The sequence below is a fragment of the Lutjanus erythropterus genome, chromosome 11 (genome assembly GCF_056507025.1).
Source record: "Lutjanus erythropterus isolate fLutEry1 chromosome 11, fLutEry1.hap2, whole genome shotgun sequence".
Classification (NCBI taxonomy): domain Eukaryota; kingdom Metazoa; phylum Chordata; class Actinopteri; order Lutjaniformes; family Lutjanidae; genus Lutjanus; species Lutjanus erythropterus.
Window position 1 is genome coordinate 15955689 of NC_139327.1, and position 14438 is coordinate 15970126.

Sequence of the window (14438 nt, forward strand, 5' to 3'; positions counted from 1 at the left end):
CTGAAAGGTTCAACCAAACACTCTTGATAGAGCCGTTCATGTTTTTCATGGACATGCTGGGTTCTCATACATGCTTGGAAGAAGACGGTGAGGCAAATTGTTTGCAGTCTGCAAGCTCACACCATGATGCTACTAAATCCTACATACTGGTCCTTTAACCAGTTATTGGACAAGTTATAAAATTGATCTAATTATGTTGCTACATGAAAGTTAAAGGATCAACAGCATTATTCAACTTAAAACAATTCGTCCTGAAGGGGACATGGATGTTTGTACTAAATCTCTTGGCAATCCATCACAGTTGTTCAGATCTGGACCAAATTCCAGGACTGATTGATTAATACATCATGTGTATTGTTGAGACGTTGCCATCAACTAACATGGACAAAAACTCTATAAAGTGCTCTAATGTCTATAAATGTCGTGTGCTGCATCACACTGAAAGATACCATGCTAAAATCTTTTTTTGTATTTATTTATCTATTTATATTTTTGACCAAATACATCCCAACAAACTTTAAGTATTTATTACTTTGTAAAAGTCAGAAACCACTGAGACAGATTTTATGGAACATCAGATATTGTTTTGGGGTTTAGACCGAAAATAGATTTGTTCTTCTTTAATTATTCAGGTTTCAACCTCATTCAGAGGCTGACAACAACAAAAACCTGCACCACTTTTCTCTGACATCCCTCTCAGTGCTCAGTTACTCTTCTCCATCTGTTAACTTTCTTTTTCTGTGTAACAGCTTCACATTTGACGCCCTGATGACATTGCAGTGCTTCGTCCACCGGGCAGCTCTTTTTCAATTAACAGCTCTCAGTGTGCTCATCAACACCCAGCAGTGTGGCCTGTGAAAAAAATTAAACCTGTTAAGTGTGTTCTCAGGATGAGGTAAAGGACAAAACATCAAACTGTCCTCCTGTTGGACAAAATCACATAGCTTGCTGAGTGTGACATAAATTGCTGCTTTTAGCTGTTACAACTACACCACAGAAGAAGAAGCAGTGAGTGGACGTCGCCTGCTATTTTTCCCCCTGAGCCACCAGATGTTGCTGTAGTGCAGGTACAGCCTGTAGAGCAAACAAGGAGCCTGATCAACATCTTCAATAAAAAAAAAAAGCTGCAGAACAAGCTTTCTTACCTCCTGCAAACGTAGCATTTTGGAGGTGCAAAGTTTAAACACAAGAAAAGATTCGTCTGGCAGCAGTGACATGACATCAAGTCCAGGACAGGTGATACCTGATGCTGTGGTGAGGAAAAGGCAAAGGCAGAAATGATGAAACTGTTACTTTAGCTGAGGAAAATTCACTAACACCGCAATAAGCATACCAATCATATTCTGAAATGAAAACTTAAGAGGGTTTTCCAGCTAAAACAGAAGTGCCCATCTAATTTTCTCATTATTTTGCTGTGCTTGTGCCTCTTTACCTAAAACACTGTTAATCGACATCCTGGGAATGAGACTCATCATCACGTATCTTTCTAGTGTGTTTACAAACAGCAACTGAATCCTTACTAATGCAGGACTTATGATGACTTTATGAATAAATGAATGCAGGATGCATAGGCATTCATTTTCCAGGTTACACTTTTATTTTGACAAACTAGAGTGTGACTTGTAGACACAATAATCCCTGTGGTAAATTAAGTAGGTGCAATATGCAACTACAGTTGCATCTGACATAAAAGGGAAAGAAGAAGAAGAAGCGAGTATTCACAGCTGATAACCATGGAGGAGCCACAAAGGCCAAGGAGGAGGAGATGTGAGGACACTTTTCTTAAAATGTTCAAAAGCCAAGTAAGTTGTGGGTTGTGACTGAAGCTAATAAGGTACTTTATGTAATTTTTTTTTATTTACTTCTAGAAGTGGAGTTTGCTGTTTTGCTAACTAGCCTTAAGATAATGTTGCCTGTCCAAAGTCAAGCCTGTGGCAGGATGAATCATGAAATCCTTTTGCACAGTACTAACAAAATATGAACTCACTATGACTTTATGTCATTAGTTCACTTAATAGATGATCAGTTAAGGAATGTTAATTCACAGAGACTTCATACATGATTCGATACACATCAGGGTTAGCTGGATTTCAGTTACATTAAAGGTTTTTTATGTATAACATTCCTTAACTGTGTGAACTAATCAGATAAAGTCATAGTGACTTGATCATTTGTTAGTGGTTAGCAGCAGGAATTCACGATTCATTTTCATGCATTAAAGTATGAGTCATGCATTAGTTAAGCATTAAGTAGACGTACCCTCTTTGTAATGTGCTACAGAAAAAGCTCAGAGTGGATGGAAAGAAAAGTTGGGTGTGTTTGCCCCTCGCTCACAGCTCAACCACATGAGGAATTTCTCATCTGTGTGTACTTTCACCGTTTACATGTTTGCTGGATAATTTTTCCCCTGTTTCCTCCGACACGAACAGCTATCTGTCATCTGGTTGAACATGAGCAGTCCTCCAAGTAACACCCTTCTAAACCTCCACCCACCGTGTCAACAAGTTCACGGTATGTTCCTGAGAAATTGGTGTTCTTCCAGTAGTAGAATAAGTACGTAGATCTTTTCAATAAATACTTTAGTGTAAAAATGCTCCATTGCAGGTAAAAGTCGTGGGTTCAAACTTTTACTTACACAAAGTACAAAATTATTAACACCAACATGTTTTCTAAGTATCAAAAGTAAAAAAAAAATCTTTATCCAGAATGCCCCCCTTTGAGTATATCATATTGTTGTTTCTGCATGTATGTGCAGATATTTAATGTTGCAGTTTATTCACTGTCGGGTAATTTAATTCATGCACTGATCATATGTCTTCTGAAACATCTTAATCTGCAAAGTAACCAATAACTACGGCTATCAGATGACTGTAACGAGGCCCAAAATAATGATATTTGCCTCTGAAATGTAGTTGGTGAGAATATTTACTGGAACAACAACTGTTAGATTAAAAAGTAATGCACATTGGTGTTGGAACCAAAGGATTAGTCTTAAGCCAATCAAACGGTCCATTGTTGTTCATGAATGCTCTGATATCAACATAGAGAACAGACGTTTGATTAACAGATCGACTGGGGATTTTAATTAGATAATTAGCTGATCACTTTTTTAAGCAGAAATGCCAAAAGGTGTAGTAATAGTAAATTGAATATCTCTGGGTTTTAGGACAGTTGGTCTGACAAAACAAGAAACGTGAGTACATCAACTTTTGCTCTGGATGGTTAACTTGAGAAAATGAAACGTTTTTTAGTTGCAGCCGTACATCAAAACTAACCTTTGATTAGAAATCCAGATGAAAGCATAATTTTCTTAATTGGATTAAAAAGCATAAAGTCAAACATGAAAGATTTAAATTAAAACAAATCAATTAACCAAAGAAATAAAGTGAAATACCATATAAATCGTTGTATGTATTTTCTTTTTACGTATGTATTTACAGTGTGATAATTAAATGAAAAACTATATGTTAAAAGTTCATTATTATTTACATGACTTTAGTTTTAAGTGACTGAATGAATTGTTTTTCATTTTGACATGAATATCCTGTGCCACATTTAGTTAGGCGCAACACAGAAAATAAGATAAGGAGGTCATTTCATTGTTGTCTAACAGAGGGCATTTCTTTGTTTTCTCCAACAGGCATTAGTCTTGAGGGGATCATGTGTGAAGTGATCAACAGCTACTTCAGTTCTGAATCTTGTTTCCAGTGTTGCAGGTTTCTTTTGTTGCCATTTTCAAGATAACGTTACCTGCATATTGTCTCCACTCTCATGAATACACACTGGATACCCAGCCTGCTCTGCACTCCCTGTCCCCAGATACACCTGATGGAGATCTGCACTCCACTAAGTCCACTCTTTTAGTTTGATTGTTCCCATTAAATGGCCAGTGCTCACTGCTTACTCATATTTTGTATTTCTTGTAAAAACAGACATCTAGGGAGGGACTTTTAGCAGATGATGATTGTCATTTACAGGAGCCAGTAGCGCTCAATATGTGTCATGCTGCCCCCACCATCAAGCTAAAGTACTTGGTGTGTGTAGGAGGGAGAGCGATCACACTAGCAGACTCATCCCAGACTGAGAGCTCTCAGTGAACAGACCTGGACCAAAACAGCCTCTGAGACTAACAGAAGCCAGTTTGATGACAGGGAATAGACCCTGATACCGGCTCCCAGTACCCTGGGGCAGAGTCACAGTTTGCCAAACTAACAGCAAGTAGTAGCTGGCCAAGTTACTTCAGCCACAAGTAAAATGATCTTTCTAACAGGAAACCTCATAAACAACCTTGGTGCTGTGTTCCCTGTCTTTTTCAGAGGCTGTGTTGAGTCCCTGTCCAGCTGTGTTCGCTGGGAGGCTGCTGAGCCCGGCTCTGTTGGCCCCTAACAGCAGCCTATAGTTACAGTTAGCTACTTTAGCAACAAGTAAGCTGCTGAAGCTATTTGACAACCAGGAACTCTGCAATTGAATTTGCAAATTCATCAAGTTCTTAATTGATTTCCAAGAAAAGACAAACTCTGTACTCAAATACCTGAGAGAATGACTTTTTTTTGTCATTGTTAGGTCAGATACTGCCATGTAATGTGTAGCACAATAAGTATGTGATAAAAACTTTGCTTTTGACTTCAGGCACTTTAAATCTTACATACTAAAAGCTTCGTTCTGATTTACTGTATATCTCTGTGAACAAAGAAAGGCAGATCAAGACTTAATTACCTGTTGTTCTTGATTTTGTGTTATTGCAGACTTGACTTAAAACTAAACTTGTAAACTAATTAAACCAAATAACAAAAAAGTGGTGACAATGGAAGTAAAGTTTGTAGCTAAGTGGTCCAAAAATTTCCTGCAAGTACAGCCTGTGTGCAGGAAAGAGGAAATATTCTACTGCAACGAAACCACTCTCAGGTTGTGATAATCATTAACCCTGTAGATGTCCTGGTGGTTAAAGATCAGACTCCTAACTGGGTGTAACTGTTGTTGAAATGATGCAAAACATATCTGACATGAGCGCGTCCCAGCTTTTCTTAACACCTACATATTCATGACCCATGGGCTCCGTTGATGACCTCACACACTGCCAGTTCCTCACAGCGTTATCACATCTGATGTCATCGTTATGTCCCAAAGCCCGCTCCAGGTCCTGACTCGCTCCTGCTGATGGGGCTGACATGGTTGGAATGCCTCAGAGGGAGTGGCCCTACTCGTTGTCATAGAAACCGTCTGGATGTACTGAAACTGTGCACAAAGACACAAGTCAGTCCCAGTTGTCAGACTTTACATGTTCAGTGCTGTGATGTGTCACGGCCTGCTTCTTCCTCTTTTTTTTGTATCTTAACATGAAACTCAGCAGAGAGGAAGGGGGGGTCACATTCCATGAGTGCATGTTTGAGTTTCAAACGTCACTAAAGTTTGAATCAGGGCAATAAATAATCCCCCACATGTGCTCCACTGCTCTGTAATTACTGTTACTCCCTTCCTGTGCTGCTGCCTTCAAACTGCACTGTTCTCCAGGATTTTATCATCCCTCCCCCTTAATCCTGTCTCGTTCTTTAGTGGTCGAGGCAGAAATTTGGAGAATTCCTTTCAGTGACCACACTAAAACTCTCCAGTCACATGCCCTCTTTTTCCTTCCCGTCCTTCTCCTTCCTAAATAAGGAATTACACTTTGAGTGGGGAAAAAGAGAAAGAACAAAGGGGCGGGCCATAGGGTGTAATAAGAGGAATAAGGCGTATCTCTCTTTCTCTCTCCCCCCCTCCCTCCTCCTCTTTCTCTCTGCCTATTTCTGTTGAATGTGGTGAAGTCATATATTTCAGACAAGGGTGTTTGCTGTATTTATGTTGGCAGTCCTCTACGGTGCTCTCTGCACTGAGTTGTAACGAAGAAGAGGAGCGGGAACACAGCAGCAACGCAAGCCCAAACCCACCTGTAGTCACCTGAAATCTACAACACAAAGTAAGTCAACCCTCCTCCTCCTCTTGACTTCTCTGTCCTCATTCATCAATCTCAGTTTTCAAAAGATTTCTCTGCTGCTTTAAGCTTAACTCTCTGCTGGAAACGTAAAAAAGGAGTGTAATTTATCATACTAACCTCCATCCCTCTTGCTCATGTGTGCTGGGTAAATGTTTAGTTCTTTCTGTGTGGATTAGATGCATTCTTGTCTGTAAATTCTTGTGTGATGAAATCCTGTTTCTTATCTACCTCTGCTCTCATGCAAGGCCTCATGACTTCAGGGAGGATAACATGTTCAGCCTCTGACAAATCTCTCATCAACATGCAGCCAGGACTGTCTAATAATATGTCATTTTCTCCTTTAATATATGCTCTGGTTCAGGAGGATATGGCAGTAAAACTCGTCCACGTGTTTGTGACATATGTTGTCACATTTAGGGTAAAGTTTTACGTGCTTACAAGTGCTTTGGACTGTGAGATAAGTTAAAGACTCCGACTTCAAGTCATGTTTGCTGTTCTCACTATCTCCAGCGATAGGGTAGAAATACAGAGTGCTGAATTAACAGTCTGTGTCAGCAGGATGAAGGCAAACATGGCAATGAAGAAATGTAAGAAACAATCGTGTGAAATAGTTGATCCCTTTAGAGCCATTGGACACACCTCACAACGGTTTCAGAACAGCCATTATCTGTTAAGTTATGAGTAGAGGGGGTATCAAATTGACTTAGGATGCAGCTGCTGACGCAATAACGAGAAAGTTGTGAAACATCTTGTAACGGACGACAGCAAGTTACTATGATATAAAAGTTGAAGAATTTGGGCGGGGGAGGAGGATGACGAACTGAACAGTAACAACTGGAGTTGGATCTGAGTAAGACACTTAACCCTCTGACGGGTCATGAGAGCTGGTCACTGGGCGAGGTGGGTATGAAAGACTGTGTGAGGGTAAAGCAGAGGATTGATGGGAAAAGCTCCTGTGTGCTGAAAAGAATCTGTCATAACTGTAATACAGTTATGTAATTATCCAGTAGTTTTCAATTTACTATTGATTAAATAATGAAAATAAAAGATTAAAAAAAAAACTCATGCAGGAATTTAGTGGAATTCTCATTAACTTAACATAAATATACATATTTTATTTTCTCAAGTTAATGAAACAGAATTTTTAGTATCTATTTTCAGAACTTGGAAACATGAGTTCTTCTAACTTGAGGTCTTTTGACTTGAGATGACGAGTTGAATGAATGTATTGTAAGCCATTAAATCAATTCATTAAATTAAGTTTCTAAAGCAACACAATCAGCATATTAGCAGAATTCCCAGCATGCATTGTTGGAGAGTTAAACTCTTCTCTTTCTCTCACCCTTCTTTTGCATTTTAAGATAAGTTGTGTTTACTTGTTTTCACAATAATAAAAAAGCTATGAACCGTGATGAAGGTTAGCATTGAATTCAGATACGACCCACTTCCACATAGAATTTACTAAATTAACCAGGAACAGTTTCACATATTGTTTTTGTACCAATGCTGGAAAAAAGTAGCTCCAACAGGAGCAGCTGTCTGACATCAGTAAAATGACTTTTCAAGCTTGTTGAATATGTTCTCTCAAGTACAGCTGAATTAACATCATGCTTACTTGAATAGTAAGCTAGTCTTTTCAAATTCAATCATCTTTTTTTTTTTTACAGTGCAAGACATGTAAATATGAAAATAGGTACATTCAGTGCTGGATGTAGTTAACTAAATGTACTTCAATCACTTGTTTAGCTTACCATAACATTTTTTGCCATACAACATGGCACAATGCCACAGCTCACTGGCCACAGTTGTCATTTAATGTCAGTTACCTGATGTTTTATTAATATCACCTGTGCTTTGTCACCAAGATGTGCATTCGGATACCATAGATTTCTCTAGAAATGTATTATTTTCCTGATTCCAGCTCAACAACTGCACCCTATTCTCTACTTACAACACACCCCAGGCTGCCTAGTGAGGATTGGCCAGCCCTGGTTACTAAATCCAACACACCTACACTTTACTCAGGGCCAGGTCAATTGTGTCTTTGTACAATAAGATTCCAGACTCAGATTGTGGTCATTTCCAGTTTGTATGTAATTGAATTACTTTTTGACAGTAGTTAAAGTTTAACAAGCTGCATTTTTTTGAGAGAAGTTAGTTGAATTTTCATTAGTAGCAAGTAGTTTGATAAACTACCACCTCCCAAACAGTGGTTACATAGTGAGTAGTATTTTGTAGTAAGTAGCAAGATGTATTTAGTACTGAGTGGATAACAATAGTCATGCACACTGACATTATGGAAGCCAGAAAGCTAATGGTGACATGTTTAGCATGGAAGAACTGAAATACGATACACAGAACAGCAGTTCATAAATAAAAGCTGCACATTTAGACACATTGAGTTAGATGTAGAGTATTTAAATGCAGGACAGAGGACAGATTAATTCAGTATTATTCATTTACAAATATATCAATTGAAAATGCAAAAATCTGTTACTCTCATTACCTCTTTGGCAAAGTAATATCAATAATGAATCAGCAATGATTACAAGATGTTCCCAGTAACAACCAGGCCGCTCCCAGTAGATTATTTTTATGTGCACAGATCTACATAATCCAAAATACACACTCAAACACCCTCACACCCAGTCTGCTTGAATGCCTATAATGCTAGTATGCTAGTATGCAGTCTACTTTACCAATCCTACAAATGGTGGTTTTCTCTGCAGAGTGGCAGAGGCATGACCTAATCTTGTGTGGTTCACGTGTGTAGCTCACAGTTCAAAGTGCGGGTTAGACTGAGGGTTAATCTGAAAGAGCAGACCTCTCTGATTTCGTCATCCCTCATTGTTCACTGCGTGCAGAAATAAGTCCTGATGTTTGCAGCAGCTGGATGTTCTCCCTGCATGGGAGTGCCAGGACACCACAGATGGAGGTCCTACGATTGAGAAAGAGACCGCTCAAGAGTTCGGATGTTTGGATATTTACTAGTTTTGGAATAACTTAGCGGACAGGAAGACGCTTCTCCTCCTCATGCCCATATAACTGTTGTAACCTCAGACAATGAACAGACACACAAGTGTGATTTATGGCAGTGAGGGCTCCAGAGAGAAAAGGATGATTTATCAAACTATCAACACATACTGTGTTAGACTGACAAGCTTCTGTTTTGAATGATATGCAATAAGTGTGCCTTTCTGCCCATGGGGGGGGGGGGGGTATTCTTTACGTTGTATATTAAACCCAGTTTGCCTGCAACAATGAAACAGATTCTCGCACAGATATGCGCAATCCTACGTGGTATCTGCAGCCTTTTTGAAATGCTTTTGCAGAGCACATGCACCATAGATTTGTGTGCATATACTTCTGCAGGAAGCAAAGAAAAGTAAGACCGGGGGGATTTTCCTATCAGCTATAAACATCTCCATATGTTATCTGCTTCCCTTGAAATTCAGAAATGTCCCTGAGTTGTGCAACTCAGCTATTCAGATCTGTTAAAGCAGTAACCACAGTGTGGTGTTTAACACGTACCATCTCATACTTTCATGATTTCACAGTTTTGTTTTGTGTTTTTAACTTAAAGGCCGTTCCCATGGTGAGCAGCAGTGTGTTGTTTTGTTTAGAGTCCTGTATACACATAGTTACCTTTGTCAGGGAGGGAGGAAGGAAATGACAGCTGAAAGAGCAAACAGGATGCAGGGACCGGGGTGGTTCTGCGGAAGCCGACAGGAAGTTCATACTACATTAATAAATGAGACAGGCCGACCATAATTACTTACAGAGTGCAGTAGGGTGGTGATTCTTGAGGATTTAGCATTTTCACCTTCCATGGTGCAAACTCTCTCACACTGAAATGGAAATATGAAGTCTCAGTCTGTGGGTCTTTAATACATGAGTCAGTTATTGAAATGTGCAAATCATATCATTATGGTTAATAAAGAAGATGAAGGATTCCATTAAAATTAAATTTTCCCTGCTGTATTATAGAAAAGCAGACACATATATGTACAGTATATTTAGTCATGTCATCGACTCTTCACTGACTTCTTGTCTAATGGTCTAGTTCTAGCATTAAAGGGATAGTTCAACATTTTGGAAACTATGCTTACTCACTTTCTGGTGGAGAGTTAGCTGAGAACATTAGTACCACTTTTATATCTGTTTTTTTCACAGTAAAAATAAATTATTTGTCTTAACTTAAAAGACTTAGTGTACAGGCTGCCTTAAAATTTTAAGTTGGCTGCATTTGAAAAGAGAAGTTGAGGTAATTTTGTAATGATTCAAAACACTTTTTTTTCTAGTCAGTAAACTTTCTATTAATCCACATGTACTTGAGAAAATTTGAACCAGTTGAACCAACAACTCTTCAATCACACTGATGAACTCTGTACAGTACACTCATTCTACTCATCCTTTCAAGTCAAAAGACTCATTAAAAGAACTCAAGAGTTCTGAAGTGTTCTGAAAATAAATACAAGACGTTTTAAGTAGTTAACTTGAACAAATGAAGGTTGTATATTTGCATTAAGTTTATCAGAGAAGATTAGTTGATACCAGTAGCTTCCTTTATCCAAAGTGCTCTAATTAACATGTCATATCTCATACAAAAAGAAAAGTGTAAACATGACAATTCACAGTTTTACAGGGAATCATGTTTCAGACTGTTCTTTGGCTGGGAACTTGTTGATTTACACTTTGGGTTTTTGGAGCAATTAAACAAAGATATCAAGATATAATGTGCTAATTTGTGAGTTTAAGGGGGGCTATTTAGAAAAAAAAACGGTGCTTGGGTATAAATATCTGACTTACGACACTGACTTCCTCTGATGATTCACTACAGATTCCACCATTTTTTTCAAACTCTGTTGCTTTGCATTCTTCTTAGCAACAATCTCTCACACTGCCTTCCTCTGATAGCTTGCCTTTGTTCAAACTATCCAGACACAAATTAACAACGTTACCCAGATACACAGTGTAGCACCAGTGTAGCTTGGCTAACATTAGATCGCGATGGCTAGTTTTTGTTTTTTTTTTTTTTACATTCAGCGCTTATCTGACTTCTGACCCCTGACGATTCACTATAGATTTCACCTTTTCCTCAAACTCTGTGTCTTTGCATTCTTCTTAGCAACAAGCTTACATGGAGCTAAGAAAATCAGGCTAAAGACACTGAGATAATAATCTAAATATGCGAAAAACTAATAGTAAATAATATTAACAATATGTACAACGCTAATAAGCTAATAATAAGGTTGAAAAAGCATGGGAAAGTCATCACTAAGGTTGGCGGAGTAACATTCCTGTAGGCTACAGTTGACAGGAAATAGACATGTGGTTTATAAGTCACACTACACTGGACATTAAAGTGGCATTCATCTTCTTATCTAACTCCTTGGTAGAAATAGCCTGATATCAGACTGAACTGTCAACTCGTTTCACTCTAGAGAATAGTTAACTTGGTGGAGTGGGCAGATTCAAAGGTGTGGATCCAGACAGTGCCAGAAAACAAATAATTCTCTTTAACAAATTGTTGAACTATTCCTTTAACCAATCAGCACTAGATTTCAACACATAACTCTAACCTTGACTTAAATCCATTTTTGCTTTAACTAACAAAAGTCTGAATAATAAAACCGCCAACTGAACGAGTGAGGACCAGTCAGAATTTGTTCACACTTGAAAAACATCCTCATTCAGAAACAAAAAGGTTCACACATAAAAACAGAACACGCAATAGAAACATATTCCTGCACACGTGCACACATTCAAGATGACAGTGGCTAAAATTTTATTTGTTCTGACTGCAGGCCAGGATTGTGGGTGTGAGCAGGGCAGGGATTTGAATGTGATTGTTGCTCTGTTAAATATCTATATTAAAAAGGACACAATATACTGTTTGCTTAGCTACCTCCTTATATAACACTAACTTTCCCTGCCAACAGGATCAACATGGCAAACAGAGGTCCTTCCTATGGTCTGACCCGTGAGGTACAGAATAAGATTGATAAGAAATACGACCCGGAACTGGAAGAAAGGCTGGTGGAGTGGATCATTGCCCAGTGTGGCTCCGCAGTCGGCCGCCCTGAGCCGGGCAAGACCGGCCTCCAAAACTGGCTCAAGGACGGATGTGTGAGTGTTGAGTTTGCATGAGTGTAAATAAAGCCTCAGTTCTGAAGAAGCTGGGATGCTGTGTAAAAATTAAAAACAGAATGTAATGATTTGTTCAGTTGAAGACATTACAAAGAACCGATATTTGATATCCAGCGATTTAAGAATGTTTATCAACACAAAATGAGTAATTTAGGGATTTCACTATCTACGATGCATAATATTCAGAAAATCCAGAGAAATCACTGCATATTTAATGCCTCTGACCTATAATTATAATATTAATGAGAGTCATTTTACTTATATAGCACTTTTCAAGCTTAGGAACACACTCTATTAAGTCCAGCTGTCTATGACAACCCTTGCTACAAAGTGTTTTCCATATTAAAAGATTTACAGAACAAGAATAAAAAAATCAGAGACAGAAAAGAGAGATACGGTAGTCCAGGTGTAATGATATCAAAGCATGTATGACTTTTTCTGAACCCCTTTCTATGAGCACTGAGGCAGCTCTGCATTACAAACTGCACTAAAAATCCACATAATTGTTTTAAGGATACAACATGGGTTCAGGAACGCTTCAGTAAACACAGTTTGTTGCTGCATCTACAAATGCAAGTTCAGAATCAACCATGCAAAGAGAAAGCCATATATCAACAGCATACGGGTTTTGGAGCAACATATGCTGCCATCAAGATGACATCTTTTTCAGAGCTGCCCCTGCTTATTTCAGCAAGACAATGCCAAGGCACATTCTGCAGGTGTTACGACAGCATGATCTCATAGGAAAAGTTTTTACAAATCATTGCATCCTGTTTTTATTTTCATTGCAAGCATTTTCATTGGAATTGCAGATGTACAAAATTGTAAATCACATTGTGTAGAGTGTGTTTAGAGACGCCTGCCTCTTTGCTGTGTGTCTAGGTCCTGTCTCAACTCATCAACAGCCTGTATGTGTCCAACAAGCCAATCAAGACTATCAAGGGCTCTGGCATGGCATTTAAGCAGATGGAACAAATATCGCTGTTCCTTTCTGCTGCGGAAAAGTATGGAGTCACCAAAACTGACATTTTTCAGACTGTAGACCTCTTTGAAGGTAAGACAACCAGCAGAACTCATCCATTTTATTTCAACAGAGTGATATAAGTGAGAAAAGTGCTCTGTTCATGTGAGACTGTTGCATCTCTTCAGGCAAGGACCTGGCTGCTGTCCAGAGGACCCTGATGGCTCTGGGTAGTGTGGCTGTAACAAAGGATGATGGGTGTTACAAAGGAGACCCCAGCTGGTTCCACAAGTGAGTTTTAAGTGTTTTTTTTCCCCTCATGTGTGAACTAGTGTCTATGTGGAAACAAAGGTTTCATTTCAGTGCTGACTGAGGAATGAGATGTGCGTTTGTATGTGTGCAGGAAAGCTCAAGAGAACAGAAGGGAATTCACAGAGGAACAGCTGACCGAAGGCAAAAATGTCATCGGCCTGCAAATGGGCACAAATAAAGGAGCAACACAAGCTGGAATGACAGGCTATGGACGACCCAGGCAGATCATCAACCAGTGAATCTGAGCAGCGCTTCAAACCTCCTCTGAGACACTCCTTCCTCTGCCCTCTGAAAGGCCAGTAAGGATGGAGAAACTCTGCTTCTTAACCCTGGCCTGAGGAGGAATGTAACCTGACTTTTCCAAGGCTAAACTGGACCAAAACAGGGACCAACGAGAACTTGTGCACATACACAACACACACATTCATGTTGAGCACACACACAAAGATACCTTTAACAGTACAACTAAACAATTAGAGTATTTTACATAGTAAATTGTAAATGATATTTTTTCTTAAAGGATCATTCCAGTTGTTTTGCATGTTATAACCCACTACCTAAAAAAAAATCTAATGTGCAAACCAGACTTCTTACCTTTCACACACCCAGAGTTTCACACAAAAAAAAAAATCAACTTGCAGAGACTTGTGCCTTGTTTGAGAAAAATAATCCATCACATTCAATATCTAGTTTGCTTTGTTTTTTATTTTTACAGTTATGTTATTCTGGCATGCAGTCACGAACTCTTTACAAAACTTCACCTGTTGGTGCATTCAAGCACACGCCTTGCTTTTTGTTTATGTGCCGTCTTTAAATGCACCACCAAGGAGAGGTTTGAAAAGGTTCCTTCCTTATTCCCAATTGTAGTACTACACAGCTACAGTATTTGAAAATAAAAATGAATGATAAAGAGAGAACTGATTGTTTAATGTGATAGATAACCCGTCTCAAGGAGGTTGCAGGACTCATTTATTGTACTGGAATTAACAGAAAGAACTGGCAGCCTGGATGATCATAAGTGTGTGGAGTGCTGTGGTTTTCTAG

At 38.9% G+C, this 14438-nt stretch overlaps 1 protein-coding gene and 1 long non-coding RNA gene across 3 annotated transcripts; one reads left to right on the top strand and one right to left on the bottom strand.

Moving 5' to 3' along the window:
• Positions 1-218: 218 nt before the first annotated feature.
• LOC146318800 (uncharacterized) lies at positions 219-7049 on the bottom strand. 2 transcript variants are annotated; one of them, XR_014771597.1, is made up of 4 exons: positions 6089-7049; positions 5036-5235; positions 1146-1249; positions 219-852 (listed from the first exon to the last, which is right to left on the bottom strand). It is a non-coding gene; the product is annotated as an uncharacterized LOC146318800 (long non-coding RNA). The 2 variants fall into 2 exon arrangements; XR_014771596.1 differs by lacking the exons at positions 5036-5235; positions 6089-7049 and adding an exon at positions 2260-2592.
• Positions 5780-14002, top strand: LOC146318801 (transgelin-like). Its single transcript, XM_084730955.1, has 5 exons — positions 5780-5953; positions 11914-12100; positions 13004-13175; positions 13271-13373; positions 13486-14002. Exons 2-5 carry the CDS (start codon positions 11921-11923, stop codon positions 13631-13633), a joined length of 603 nt encoding a protein of 200 aa, XP_084587081.1. The 5' UTR covers positions 5780-5953; positions 11914-11920; the 3' UTR covers positions 13634-14002.
• Positions 14003-14438: the final 436 nt, after the last annotated feature.